At 50.2% G+C, this 12,009-nt stretch overlaps 6 protein-coding genes across 6 annotated transcripts; 5 read left to right on the forward strand and 1 right to left on the reverse strand.

Annotated features, from left to right (window-relative positions):
* Window positions 1-320: 320 nt before the first annotated feature.
* HO133_001024 (uncharacterized protein) lies at window positions 321-945 on the forward strand (the record flags this gene model as incomplete). Its single annotated transcript, XM_037291957.1, has 2 exons — window positions 321-603; window positions 752-945. The coding sequence occupies 2 exons, from the start codon at window positions 321-323 to the stop codon at window positions 943-945; spliced, it is 477 nt and encodes a 158-aa protein (XP_037152319.1).
* A 1,596-nt stretch (window positions 946-2,541) lies between these two features.
* On the forward strand, window positions 2,542-4,360 carry HO133_001025 (uncharacterized protein; the record flags this gene model as incomplete). The annotated part of the gene is made up of 2 exons (XM_037291958.1): window positions 2,542-2,839; window positions 2,892-4,360. 2 exons carry the CDS (start codon window positions 2,542-2,544, stop codon window positions 4,358-4,360), a joined length of 1,767 nt encoding a protein of 588 aa, XP_037152320.1.
* A 567-nt stretch (window positions 4,361-4,927) lies between these two features.
* HO133_001026 (uncharacterized protein) lies at window positions 4,928-6,122 on the forward strand (the record flags this gene model as incomplete). Its single annotated transcript, XM_037291959.1, has 3 exons — window positions 4,928-5,123; window positions 5,274-5,576; window positions 5,638-6,122. The coding sequence occupies 3 exons, from the start codon at window positions 4,928-4,930 to the stop codon at window positions 6,120-6,122; spliced, it is 984 nt and encodes a 327-aa protein (XP_037152321.1).
* Window positions 6,123-6,559: 437 nt separating this feature from the next.
* Window positions 6,560-7,320, reverse strand: HO133_001027 (uncharacterized protein; the record flags this gene model as incomplete). Its single annotated transcript, XM_037291960.1, has 2 exons — window positions 6,560-6,931; window positions 7,051-7,320. The coding sequence occupies 2 exons, from the start codon at window positions 7,318-7,320 to the stop codon at window positions 6,560-6,562; spliced, it is 642 nt and encodes a 213-aa protein (XP_037152322.1).
* A 2,083-nt stretch (window positions 7,321-9,403) lies between these two features.
* HO133_001028 (uncharacterized protein) lies at window positions 9,404-9,736 on the forward strand (the record flags this gene model as incomplete). Its single annotated transcript, XM_037291961.1, has 2 exons — window positions 9,404-9,409; window positions 9,470-9,736. The coding sequence occupies 2 exons, from the start codon at window positions 9,404-9,406 to the stop codon at window positions 9,734-9,736; spliced, it is 273 nt and encodes a 90-aa protein (XP_037152323.1).
* A 578-nt stretch (window positions 9,737-10,314) lies between these two features.
* On the forward strand, window positions 10,315-11,959 carry HO133_001029 (uncharacterized protein; the record flags this gene model as incomplete). Its single annotated transcript, XM_037291962.1, has 4 exons — window positions 10,315-10,458; window positions 10,514-10,750; window positions 10,809-11,297; window positions 11,351-11,959. The coding sequence occupies 4 exons, from the start codon at window positions 10,315-10,317 to the stop codon at window positions 11,957-11,959; spliced, it is 1,479 nt and encodes a 492-aa protein (XP_037152324.1).
* Window positions 11,960-12,009: the final 50 nt, after the last annotated feature.

Raw genomic sequence — 12,009 nt, forward strand, 5'->3', positions numbered from 1 at the left:
GAGATTTGATTAGATCTGGCCCAATTCTACTATGATCTATGTAAATCCATTCGTCTCAGAAGCATCCTTGGAATAATTTTATCCTTCATAACTGATCAAATCTACAGTCCGTCTGTGTACGACTGAAGTGGGTGGACCGCGCTGCTCACAATCTGCAAGGAGGTTCGGTCGTTGTAGCTTGTGTGGTCGGATTTCATGAGGGAACCCAATCCATCAAGGAGAAGACAACGTGGGAAGATTCTTACTAGAGGGTAAAGCAGCGCTGATGACAATTCAGTGAAGCCTCGAGAGCTGTCGATGCAGGCGCCAAAGAGCTCGACATGGTCATGAATCATGTTCTCCTCAGACAGAAACACTACTCCAAGGTGTACACAGACATAGCAGCTGTGCGTAACGTGGCACCTCATCCAATCATCCTTAAGGTGATCCTGGAAACATCTCAACTATCTCCACGCGAAATAATAGCTGGATGCAAGATAGCGGAGGCAGCAGGGGCCGATTATGTGAAGACTAGCACTGGATTCAACGGCCAAGGTGCAACTCAAGAGAACGTCAGACTGATGAAGAGCGTTGTGGGAGACACGATAAAAGTCAAGGCAAGTGGTGAGTGCACTTTTCGGAGCCTTTTCCCCGCAATCGATGCCATAGTTGAGTCCCGCGAAGTGTCTCGGGAGCAAATGCTCTTCATGCTTTTGTTTTATGACTTGCAATTTCGGTCTCAAAGAATTCGTACTGACTCCGAAATGTGCAGGCGGCGTGAAGACGGTGAATGAGTGCGTGGTCATGATGGAAGCTGGTGCAGAGAGAATCGGCACGAGCAATGGAGTATGGATCATGGATGAAGCAAAGGGTTTGCTCGAGCAGGTAACCCATGCTGCTGCAACTGGGGAACTGAAAGGCCAGAGGCCAGCATCATCGTTAACGCGGATGTTCAGTTCTTCATGAAATTATCGTAACATATGGACTCTGATCCGATTGGAAATGCCGTCCAGGGCGATATGACCATTGATATGAATCTGTTACATATTGGCGTTACCCCAAGACCTCTATCGCGTCGAAGACAGAAGGTTTGTCTCTTTCAAACTTCTCGCAACATTCATTCCGCTCGACTACCAACCAACCGTGACTTCCTTCCAGTCTTTTGATGAGACGGCGAAGGTTCCAGCCCTTTCTGCTCTCGTGTCAGAAGGGTAGTTCCTCTTCGTGCATTTGCCTCAGGAGCCATCCTAGAGGTCATACATTCCGGATTAAATTGCCTGGCAGATCTCGTAGTGGAGAGACCCACGTTTCAATGGCTTTAGAACAGTGATTAACAGCCCGCTCCGGGCCTCGAACCCTCACTCTCTGCCGTTGACTGTGCTTATCCCCAGAGGGATAGTGATCAATTGAGGGACGAATCCTTCCTGATGGCAGCTGACATCAGCAACGATATATGAGCATGTAACACAGAGCACACAATGTTTAAAATTGTGGTTGCTCCCTAATGCTCTTCAAAAGGCACGTTATATTCCTTGACAATTTTACACCTATCTTCATTTATAAAAAAAACATCACCCCGTTTCAAACTCAGACAAAAAACGCACGCAGGGCCCGCACCCTCCGCTTCGATATTTTTCCGCTCTCGACATTTGCCTCATTTACTTTTCCAACATCATGTGTCTTCATCTTGCGCATTTCCATGCTTTCTCGTCAGTCACAATGAAGATGTTGGAGAGCGTCTCTCTCGGAATACATATACAGTCCATTCTCCCTAATTTGCTTGTGTTTCTCAAGCATTCTCATCTGTTCGCACAGCGTCACTTCCATCGAATTCACAGGAGGGATAGAACCGCGAGAATTTCCCAAAAAGACGGCTAAACGAAACTTCCGTATCCCTATCATGATTACAAAACCACTCCCTGTACACAAAGTCCAGGATCCTAAGTGAATCAAACGTATTCATACCAGTATTAGTAGATAGCGCAGTCGTTTCAGAAGAATTGCCGGCAATCGTCTTCTGTAATATTCTTGGTATCTCATTGGCGGAATTAAAGAGGTACGTGAAAAGCTTCGGATCCGGAAGTGGGCATGTTGAGTTGTCAGGTCGCCATCAGTCTTTTGGTTGAGCTTCATGTTGCGCTTCTTAGGCACAGGCGCGGAGGTACTTATTACTTTAGAGTTCCTCGGTCTTGAAATGCGGCTTGCATAGAACAGCAATTGCGGTGACGATGTCCGGCTCTAAGAAATACGCATGGCGTGACGCGATATACGCATAAAACTGGCCTTAGACGTCAAAATAAAGTTGGACGGGGTTCTTCTCCAGTATCAGATGGCGTTATCAGCGCAAGCACCTAAACTTTTGCCCCCACGAAGCAAATATGTATTCCACGGAAAAATATGACCCTCTTCGCCCCCAGAGTCTGCTTTTGCTCAAGAGGAAGCCTGTTGGTACTGGCCAGTTTCGAATACATCGTCCCTTAACATTGTGAGAGCAGCATTGCATTCCCGAACACTCCAGAATATATATGTAAAAGACATCAGCCAGCTGAACCCGCAAGGCTGATGGCCCCTCCTTTCCTTACAGCTCTTGACTCGGCTGGTCATGTCCATCTGATTGTTGGATCAAACCCATTAGCCAGTGCGAGGTGCTCGAAGAGCATTGAAGTCGCCGCAAAGCCAAAAGTCATTGCCCCAGCGGACGCAGACTTTCATTATGTACTGGCAAAACGAATCGAAGATGGAGAAGTGGAATGGATCAAGAAAAGCTTCGAGGATACAGATCTTTCAACGCTGGGAAGGGGTGAGGTAGACAATGTTGTAGACGCCGTATTCGTGACCGTGAATGGGAAGAATGCATTAAGTATGAGAGATTTTGCTCTTTGCAAGGACGTAAGCTTACCAGTCATTTATAGGCACACATATCTCTAGCTTGTGCCGCCGTATGCGTGTACCAGTCAATGTTGTGGACGCACCCAATCTATGCACGTTTACACTTCTTTCTACGCACGCGGATGGACCACTACAAATTGGGATCACGACATCTGGCAAGGGCTGCAAGCTTGCTTCAAGGATACGGCGAGAGATTGCGTCATCTCTCCCGCCCAACTTTGGCACTGCTGTGGAACGTCTAGGTACGATTCGGCGTCGGATATGGGAAGAAGACCACAGAACGTACGAGACCGAGGAGCCAGCTACGGAAGTTGAGGACGATGATGCCACAGCACAGAGGCCTACCTTCAATCGGTTGGTTTCAGAGACAGATCACAACGCTGCAAGAACACGCCGTATGCGCTGGCTTTCTCAAATTTGCGAATACTGGCCTATGCGACGGCTCGCTTCCATTACGGATGCCGATATTGATACTATACTGCGATCCTACAACACCCCGAGCGATTTAGTGCCGCCTCCATTGGATGCTACGAATCCAGACACACGCAGTGGTCCCAAACCAATGATCATTCTGGCCGGATCTGGCCCTGGCAATCCGTCACTCCTGACAATGGCCACCCACCGCGCGATCCAGACCGCTTCCGTTATCCTCGCGGATAAGCTTGTTCCAGCTCCTGTGCTTGATCTTATTCCTCGTCGCACCCCTGTCCACATCGCTCGCAAATTTCCTGGCAACGCAGACGCCGCTCAAGCCGAATTGCTCTCACTTGGCCTGGAGGCCTTGCAGAAAGGCCATACCGTACTTAGGCTAAAGCAGGGTGATCCTTACATCTATGGACGGGGAGCAGAAGAATTTAGTTTCTTCCGAGAAAGGGGTTATGTTCCAGTTGTTCTCCCAGGCATTACTAGTGCCCTTTCAGCTCCATTGTTCGCTGCTATACCGCCTACGCACCGCAGTGTGGCGGATCAGGTCCTGATTTGTACGGGTACAGGACGGAAAGGAGCTGCGCCTGACCCTCCTCCCTACATTCCGACACAGACAGTGGTCTTCCTCATGGCATTGCATCGACTTTCTTCTCTTGTTGATGCTTTGGTTGGAGCAGGACGTACAATGGAATCATCGGAAATTGAATCAAAACCCAAGCCTTGGCCGCGAGAAACCCCTTGTGCCGTCGTCGAACGAGCTTCTTGTCCAGACCAGCGGGTCATACGAAGTACGCTGCAGCATGTCTGCACAGCCGTCGAAGAAGAGGGGAGCAGACCTCCTGGATTACTGATCGTGGGCTGGAGCTGTGAGGTGCTAATGGAGATGAAAGGGACAGGGAGATGGTTGGTGGAGGAGGGATTCGCAGGATTCGAGGCACCAGAACTTGGAAGCAATGGTTCAGCAGGCTTGGTGAAAGGGATGAGTATAGATGGTCCCTCGAGAAATGAACATTTACTACACAACAGCGAGACATCTGCTCAAATATCGGATCTGAGTGTTCAATAAGGGTCATTTAGCATGGGTCTATGTTGAAAATGTCGATATATCGAGCTTTGTTCGTGTACATGAAAGGAAGTTGTTCTTGGTATATAATCAAATTCATGTAGTTTAATCTAAAAGAACTCTCATCGCATCGTGTGCGCCTAGTCCACTTCCAAAGTCACTGGTGCAGGTGCAACCGTGCACGGCAGGATTGCAGCTCGCTAAATTTCTGCGTGGGGGCTGTGCTAGAGATTTAGGTAGGGCCTAGGGGCTTGGTCCGACCTCTAACGTCTAAACATCGGAGCAGCCATTTTCGCCTCCCAACCCGCTCCCTTCGCCTGAGCCATTGACATTAGGGAGAGCCTTACCCCACATTTGCAAGCGTCCAAATTCGAGACCTAGGCTCATAGGGTACAACAGGTAGTCTGGATGTCTTGAAGTTGGACCTCGTTTTGACCGATTGGGCCCCCCCCAAACACCAACTTATTTACCGTTACTGACCTACCGTACTCACTCACACCTCGGCCTATACTGCACAAAGACAGCTTTGCTACTGCCACTGTCACACTGTCACACCCCAGCTCATACATCATGCTCACTCGACGGCTCTTCACGAGCTCCTCCACCCCCTCCACCCTCCTCCGCACCTTCACCACCTCGACCGCCCACCAACGCTCTCCCGCCCTCGGCGACATCACACCCAACGGCGCCGCAAAGTTCGACGCCCGCCAAACAGCATTCCGAGAAGAAGTGCGAGAGGCCCAAAAGGCCCAAGAAAAGCAAGATAGTCAGTCGTCTGTTACAGCTCCCACTGCCCCAACAGCCCCCTACAATGCCATCCCAGGCGCTGCTCCCTCCACTTCACCAGCAAGTGATGCGGGTTCCGCCTCCTTGCATGGCCATGTTGCATTGGGCTCACTGTCAACGCATGATGCAGGGGCCAGTCGCGAAACGTCACAACAACAGGAAAGCTCGAAACATAAAGGCGCATTAAGCAGCTTGATTTATGGCACGCATGAAGGACAACAGATGGACCACGAGATCGAGAAGAGCTTTAGTCAAGTGCTGGCGAGAGGGAAGTATGTGCATAGTATCGTGATGCACTCTGTCAAACCGGACAAGGTGGATGAATACGTGGATCTAGTAGGAGATTGGTATCCGAAGGTCGCCAGTACACCGGAGCACCACGTACATTTGGTCGGGAGCTGGAGGACTGAAGTGGGTGACTGTGATACTTTCGGTATGTGTTTCTCGCTCTTTCCTTGAGGAGATGGGACGACTTCGAATTGACGACTCGGCAGTCCATATATGGGAGTATCAACGCTATCAAGGCTACCACTCTTCGCTCCACTCCATCCAACACCACCCCGACTTCCCGGCCTTCGACCACAAACTCAAGTCTTTAATAACCCACAAAGAAACCTCGCTCATGCAAGAATTTTCCTTCTGGCCCACTACACCCCCTCGTCAGCTCGGCGGACTTTTCGAATTACGCTCTTACACTTTGCACCCTGGCAACCTCCTCGAATGGGAAACTCATTGGCGACGGGGCTTGAAGGCAAGGAGAGAGGTTATGGAGGGGGTGGGAGCATGGTTTGTGCAGATTGGAGATTTGAATACTGTGCATCATCTGTGGCAATTTGCGGATCTGGAGGAGAGGAAGGCAAGGAGGGAGATGAGCTGGGGAGTGGAAGGCTGGGGTGATACGGTGCACAAGACCGTGCCCCTGATTCAGAAGATGAAGTCGAGGATCCTGATTCCAATGCCATGGAGTCCTGTTGCTTGAAGAGAGGGAGCAGATCCTTGCTGTATTCTAGGTGTGGTCGATCAAGCAGAAGGGGCAGGCAGCTTGCTAGTCGCTCAGAGCGAGGAGTGTGCATTGTTGAGGATGGTCTCATCCTTAAAGACCGTCGATGCGGCCTTTGTGTACATCTTCGCGCGTTTAGCGCTATGTATGCTCATTTTTCTTGCGGAATAGCCTGTTTATCAGCATAGAATTCAAGTCAAACCAGATATCTGTTCATCAGTTTACGCGAGATATACATTATCGGCATTCTGGGATCTTTCGTGTCGCCTTCCACCAGGACTACCAGAAACTACATTTGCATTGAACAACCTCAAAACCATTCATACTGTTGCCCATGTCTGGACAGCCCCTTGAAATGGAACCACTCCAGCATCTCACAACAGCATCAATGACCCTCTTCTCTATCCACCCTCTCCTCATGAGTATTGCCATGCCGCTGGTCCGCCAGTGTTCGCCGTCCCCAGCTCATCGCCGCTCGCGGCGAAAGCAACAAAGCCCAAACAAGCACTCACGTTGCCACCCGGCACATCGCAATCCTTGATCCCCTCGACATCAGCGAATACCTGCCACGGCGTCGTCCCGTTCTTCGCCGGGCAGGCCAAGAAGCCAGTGGAACCTAGGGCAGAAAAGCTGAACACACCCAGTGCGTTGTCTGTGCCGGGCGCGAAGGAGAAGCCGGTCGTGGTGCCGTTGTTTTCCTCGGGTTGGCCTTCGGCGTGGGCGAGGGTGAAGGAGAGCGCGCCGGTGGGGAGGACGTAGACGATTTGGCCGCCGGGAACTTCCGCGTACTGTGATGGTTAGGCGTCTTCCGGACACACCGAGGTAGGTTGTGGCAGAAGGGAGAGATAGAGCAAAGGACACCGTCTGGCACTTTCAAGAAAATCAGGGGGGGGAGGGGGCAATTCACCATCGAAGCACCACCGTCACCCGCCAAAAGTTCGGTGTATATGCCGGTGGGACAATCAGGGCCGACGTCCGTGGGACAGTAGCTGGCAGTGTTCTTTCCGATCCAGAAGCTTTCGCCGTTGGCGTTGATAGCCGACAGGTGGATGGGGCTGCCGGAGCGGCCAGCGATGAGAGTGAAGGGGTTAAGAGTTGATTGGCGGGGCTCGAGAGGAAGAGGGTTGGCAGAGGCGAGCAGGGGGAGGAGAGATGTGAAAACAAGGGAGGAATACATTGTCGGTGGCAGTTTTTCTTCTTCTTGAAAGTATCCGTTTGGCGGTTGATGCCTGTGGATTGGGAGAGTGTGGTCAAGTGAGAGATGCAATATGTGTTTGACTTGAGTGTTGGCAGTGAAGACTTCAAAACGAGAAAATCTCTTCAGGTTCGCTCTTTCCTCATCGCGAACCGGGTCTTTGTACTCTTTCAACTTGACGCTTTCCCGTCGTCCTGTTTCTCGGAGATGCTCTACTCCCTGGAAGCCAAACTTACGCAAATTGACATCCTCATTCGTATCCTTCTGCGTCCCTGAGTTGCATACATCGATTTCAATGCGCCTCTACGATTCAATCCCACCACTCTGAGATCCTTCTACTTCGTATTCACGATCCCCACAATGATCCAACCGGCAGAGTTGCGTCACGTATGGATTGCGAAGATGAATGCACCTGCCTTTTGGAGCGCATAAGCTGAGCTTAGCCGCAGCAGCGTGATGCTTCCGAGGCTCATGATTCGCAAGTGATGATGGTGAGCGTCGTATTGAAATCTGTAGGATATAAATAGAGAGCTTGGTAACCCCTCAGCAAGTCCCGGATGTCGGAAGAGCTGCATCTTGGCATTTAGTAGGTACTTAGGCGCACTCAGAGATGACGTATTGGCAGAGAAAGTAGAATTCAAGAAGACCTACAGTACCGTAAGTACATGTAAGTACCTATGTGAATGTCAGCAGACGATGGTTGCAGATCTGTTTTAGGTAAGCAGTTAGGTAAGCAGTGTGGGGGGCATGCCTTCATTGAAATTTGAGATACAGGTGCGCTGGCGCCAAGACACGCTAGTTATGAATAGGCTGTCTGACTCTACGGACGTCAAAATTCACATTCGTGCCACCGACAGCCAGCAATCATATGGATGAGCCGATGGATATTCTCCAACGTTTGACTGACCTACTATGAGTATCAGCAATGTCCATATTCTGTGTCAGGAGCGTCCATATTTCACCCATCATTGGATTTTCCTGGCGCTTGATTTTGTTGCTTTGGACAGCTGCATATCTGCCACCTATCTAGAGATCGTGGCAAGATCTTTATTTGACCAAATATCGCTCGAACCATTAGCATTATCAACGGTCCCCAATCGCCTCCAGGCGAGACCGACTGAGCTTCACGTACATGACTTCAAACCCAGCGACGTCGTCGTATCACTGTCAATGATCCTAGCCAATCAGAACGACAGGAAGTCTTTCAACGCATGAACTTATCTTCGCACCATGAAGTACCTATTGTCTGCGAGACCTGAAAGAAATGCTATAATACCATTCAAAGATTGGGTGCAGACGGGAGGGTCTACCACCCACTTTTGGTGGTTGAGATACAACTTGCGAGGCAGTCGTTAATTAACAGTAACCCATTCCCTCACTGCGCCCCGGGAATGATGTTCACAGCTTCATCTTGCTTCGAGGCATGCAGCTGTTGCGTTCCGTTCTCATGGCCCCTCTGGTGCCGTGCATCCACTTACGCCGCCCTGACTGAAATGGCGCAGCAAACGCCAAAAGAAGGGCAAGCCGCCACCATCAGCTTTGATCATGGGAATGGTTTCCTCAAGCAAAGTCTTCCTCCATTGTCTATATAAAGCCATGTAACAGAGCATTGGACGTGACTCGTCAAAGGGGAGCCACACACCCAGGATGCAGCTTACAGTCATCCAAAGACTCGTGTTTCGTCCTCATGCTACACTGTGCCATAAACAGTGTCGGTTCGCCATTGGTGATTAGCTTTATAATCGGGCACAAATCTTAGCTGGGTCGCTTTCTGATGGAGATGGAGTCCGATTACTTGCAAGCGGCTGCGTTCCTAGATACGGCTGATTGTCGATGTTTCATGACCAACGGAACTGACCAACACATTGCTTGTGTAGTACTGATGAGTTGTCTTGGCAAGGTGCTGCATTACATAGGATGTGCGCGTACATGGCTCAATGCCCAGCATAACTTTTTAACACATCCCCTTCGAATTTGTCAGTCACTGATTGTGGCGACCTGGAAAGCGACGAGTGCGAGGATGCATGCGACGCTTGCAAAGGTTGACACCGAAAGCGCAGCCATCATGAACGTGAGTCTCCCTTACCTAACGTCTTTTCACATCTGAACACTCCTAACAATCCGCGGATAGCCTGGATTCAGCTGGGCAGACGAATACAAGACCTGGGAAGATAACTTCCTCTTCCAGCAAGGTAGCCTCGTTGAACAAGCTCCTGAAATCGCCATCACCAACGCCAAAGATCAAATAACGAACAATGCGGCAATCGGTTCGCAAGCGCTCCGGAACAGCTTCGTAGCAGCCATCACTGCGCAGACTCAGGCGCCGGGGCTGGCAGATCCGAGTGATTGGCTGGATATCGATGACGCGCTGAAGATGCCGTATTTCCTCAAAGAGTAGGAGGATGGCTATGAGGGTTTGCGAAGTCTGCTTTCTATTAAATAAGGGACGGTACGTGATGGGGTCAGTGAGACTACCGAGGTAGATTAGGGAAGGTGTGTTGTAGTGTTAGCCATTTTCTAATTCTCTTTGCAACTATATAGCTATCATCGTTTGTCTTAGCTCTTCTAATCTACATCTCCTCAGGTAAATACGTCCGGCCTTCAATACTATAAAACGACAGGAGGACGAGACACTAATAACATTATAGAGTAAAGAAGGGGAGTATCAATTATACAGTGAATTTGAGAGTAAAAAAGCTAAAGAAGCTGAAGAGGGCGTCCGTCATCTACAACAAATGTAGCGGCACCTTGTCTCGCCAAGCGTGCCAAGGAAGGCAAGACTGCGGAGACATCCGGCGTTTACAACTCTTACTTTAGTAAAGTATTCGTGGCAGTAAGCGCGCTGTGAGCTTTGGAAAGCCGCCAGACTGAAAACTGGTACCTCAACATCTCCAAGACAAGCTACCTGAAAAAGCGTATCATCGACCGGTGATTCACACTAACTTGCGACACCGTCAAAGCCAAGCAACCAGCATTATGGCGGATGGACAGCTTTTCAAGCCTGAAAAGGATTACACTAAAGAAGTTGACAAGCAATTACCTGAGGCGGAGGAACTTGCGAAAAACAATGTCCAGGCAGCACTTGAGAAGCTTTCGGTGCTCGAGAAGCACACCCGACAGGTGATAGACTTCCAGGATTTTATCAAGGTTTCTTGCTGACAGCGATCGGAAACAGGCGTCAGACCTTGCCTCGACATCAAGACTTCTCGTCGCCATCATCACGATATCGAAAGACTCTGGAGACTGGGGCTTGTTAAATGAGCAAATACTATTGCTGTCGAAAAAGCATGGCCAGCTCAAACAAGCCACCACCAAGATGGTACAGGTTGCCATGTCATTCATAGATGAAGCACCGGACGCGGAGAAGAAGCTGGCGCTGATCGAGACATTACGGACTGTCACAGAGGGCAAGGTACGACATTACAGACAACTAGGCGATCCGTGAACATGGGTCTAATTTGGAGTCGTAGATCTTCGTCGAAGTTGAGCGGGCACGTGTCACCCGCATTCTATCCGACATGAAGAAAGAACAGGGCGATCTCAACGCGGCGGCAGACATCTTATGCGAATTACAAGTCGAGACGTTCGGATCGATGGAGCGGAGGGAAAAGACAGAGTTCATTCTCGAGCAAGTAGCGTTGTGCATAGAAAAGGGGGACTGGACCCAAGCAGGCATCCTGAGTCGGAAGATAAGCACTAAGTTCTTCGCCCGGAAACCAAAGAAGACACAAGAGCAGATCGAGAAGGATAAGAAAGAGCGGGAAGAAAAAGAGAAGAATCGAAGTATGGACGATCCCCCACTTGAGAAGGAGGACGATGTTACAGATCTGAAGCTACGGTATTACGAGCAGCAGATCACGTTGGCAAAGCAGGAAGACAAATATTTGGATGCATGCAAGCATTACCGGCAGGTTTTGGATACGGAGTCCGTCGAAGAGAATCCAGTACAGCTGCATGCAGTAAGCCAGCCCGTTGCACGCTCCTTCGTATTGCTACGTCTAACGTCTTCTAGGTCCTCCAAAGAGTCATATACTATATCCTTCTCGCTCCTCATGACAACGAACAATCCGACCTCCTCCACCGCATCAACTCCGACACCCGCAACTCCCTCGTCCCCGACGAGCAGCAGCTCCTCAAAACCTTCACCATCCCTGAACTCATGCGCTGGCCCATCGTCTCCGAGCGATTTGGCGCCCACCTTTGCTCTACTGACGTCTTCTCCGCTGCGGCCTCATCCTCAGATCAGGAAGATCCGAAGGCCCACACTCGCTGGCAAGATCTACGCAAGCGGGTTATCGAACACAACGTTCGTGTCATAGCGAAATACTACACGCGCATACAGATGCATCGACTCACTCAATTGCTCGATTTGGATGAGGAAGAGACAGAAAGCTATATCAGTCAACTGGTGACCGCCAAGACGGTGTATGCCAAAATCGACAGGCCTGCGAGAGTCGTTTCCTTTGCCAAAACCCGGGATGCAGACGAGGTCTTGAACGAATGGAGCGGGAGCATGAAGAGTCTTCTGGGCCTCCTGGAGAGAATCGATCACTTGATTACCAAGGAAGAGATGATGGCTCGTATACAGCCTGTGGGCGATAAAGCCGTGAAGGCCCGTTAATCAATGCATTCAGAGGGGCAATGAATGCTAGCAGAAGGAGGACGCAAGCG

This window comes from Letharia lupina (assembly GCF_014066315.1).
Source record: "Letharia lupina isolate WasteWater1 chromosome Unknown contig_11, whole genome shotgun sequence".
NCBI lineage: Eukaryota > Fungi > Ascomycota > Lecanoromycetes > Lecanorales > Parmeliaceae > Letharia > Letharia lupina.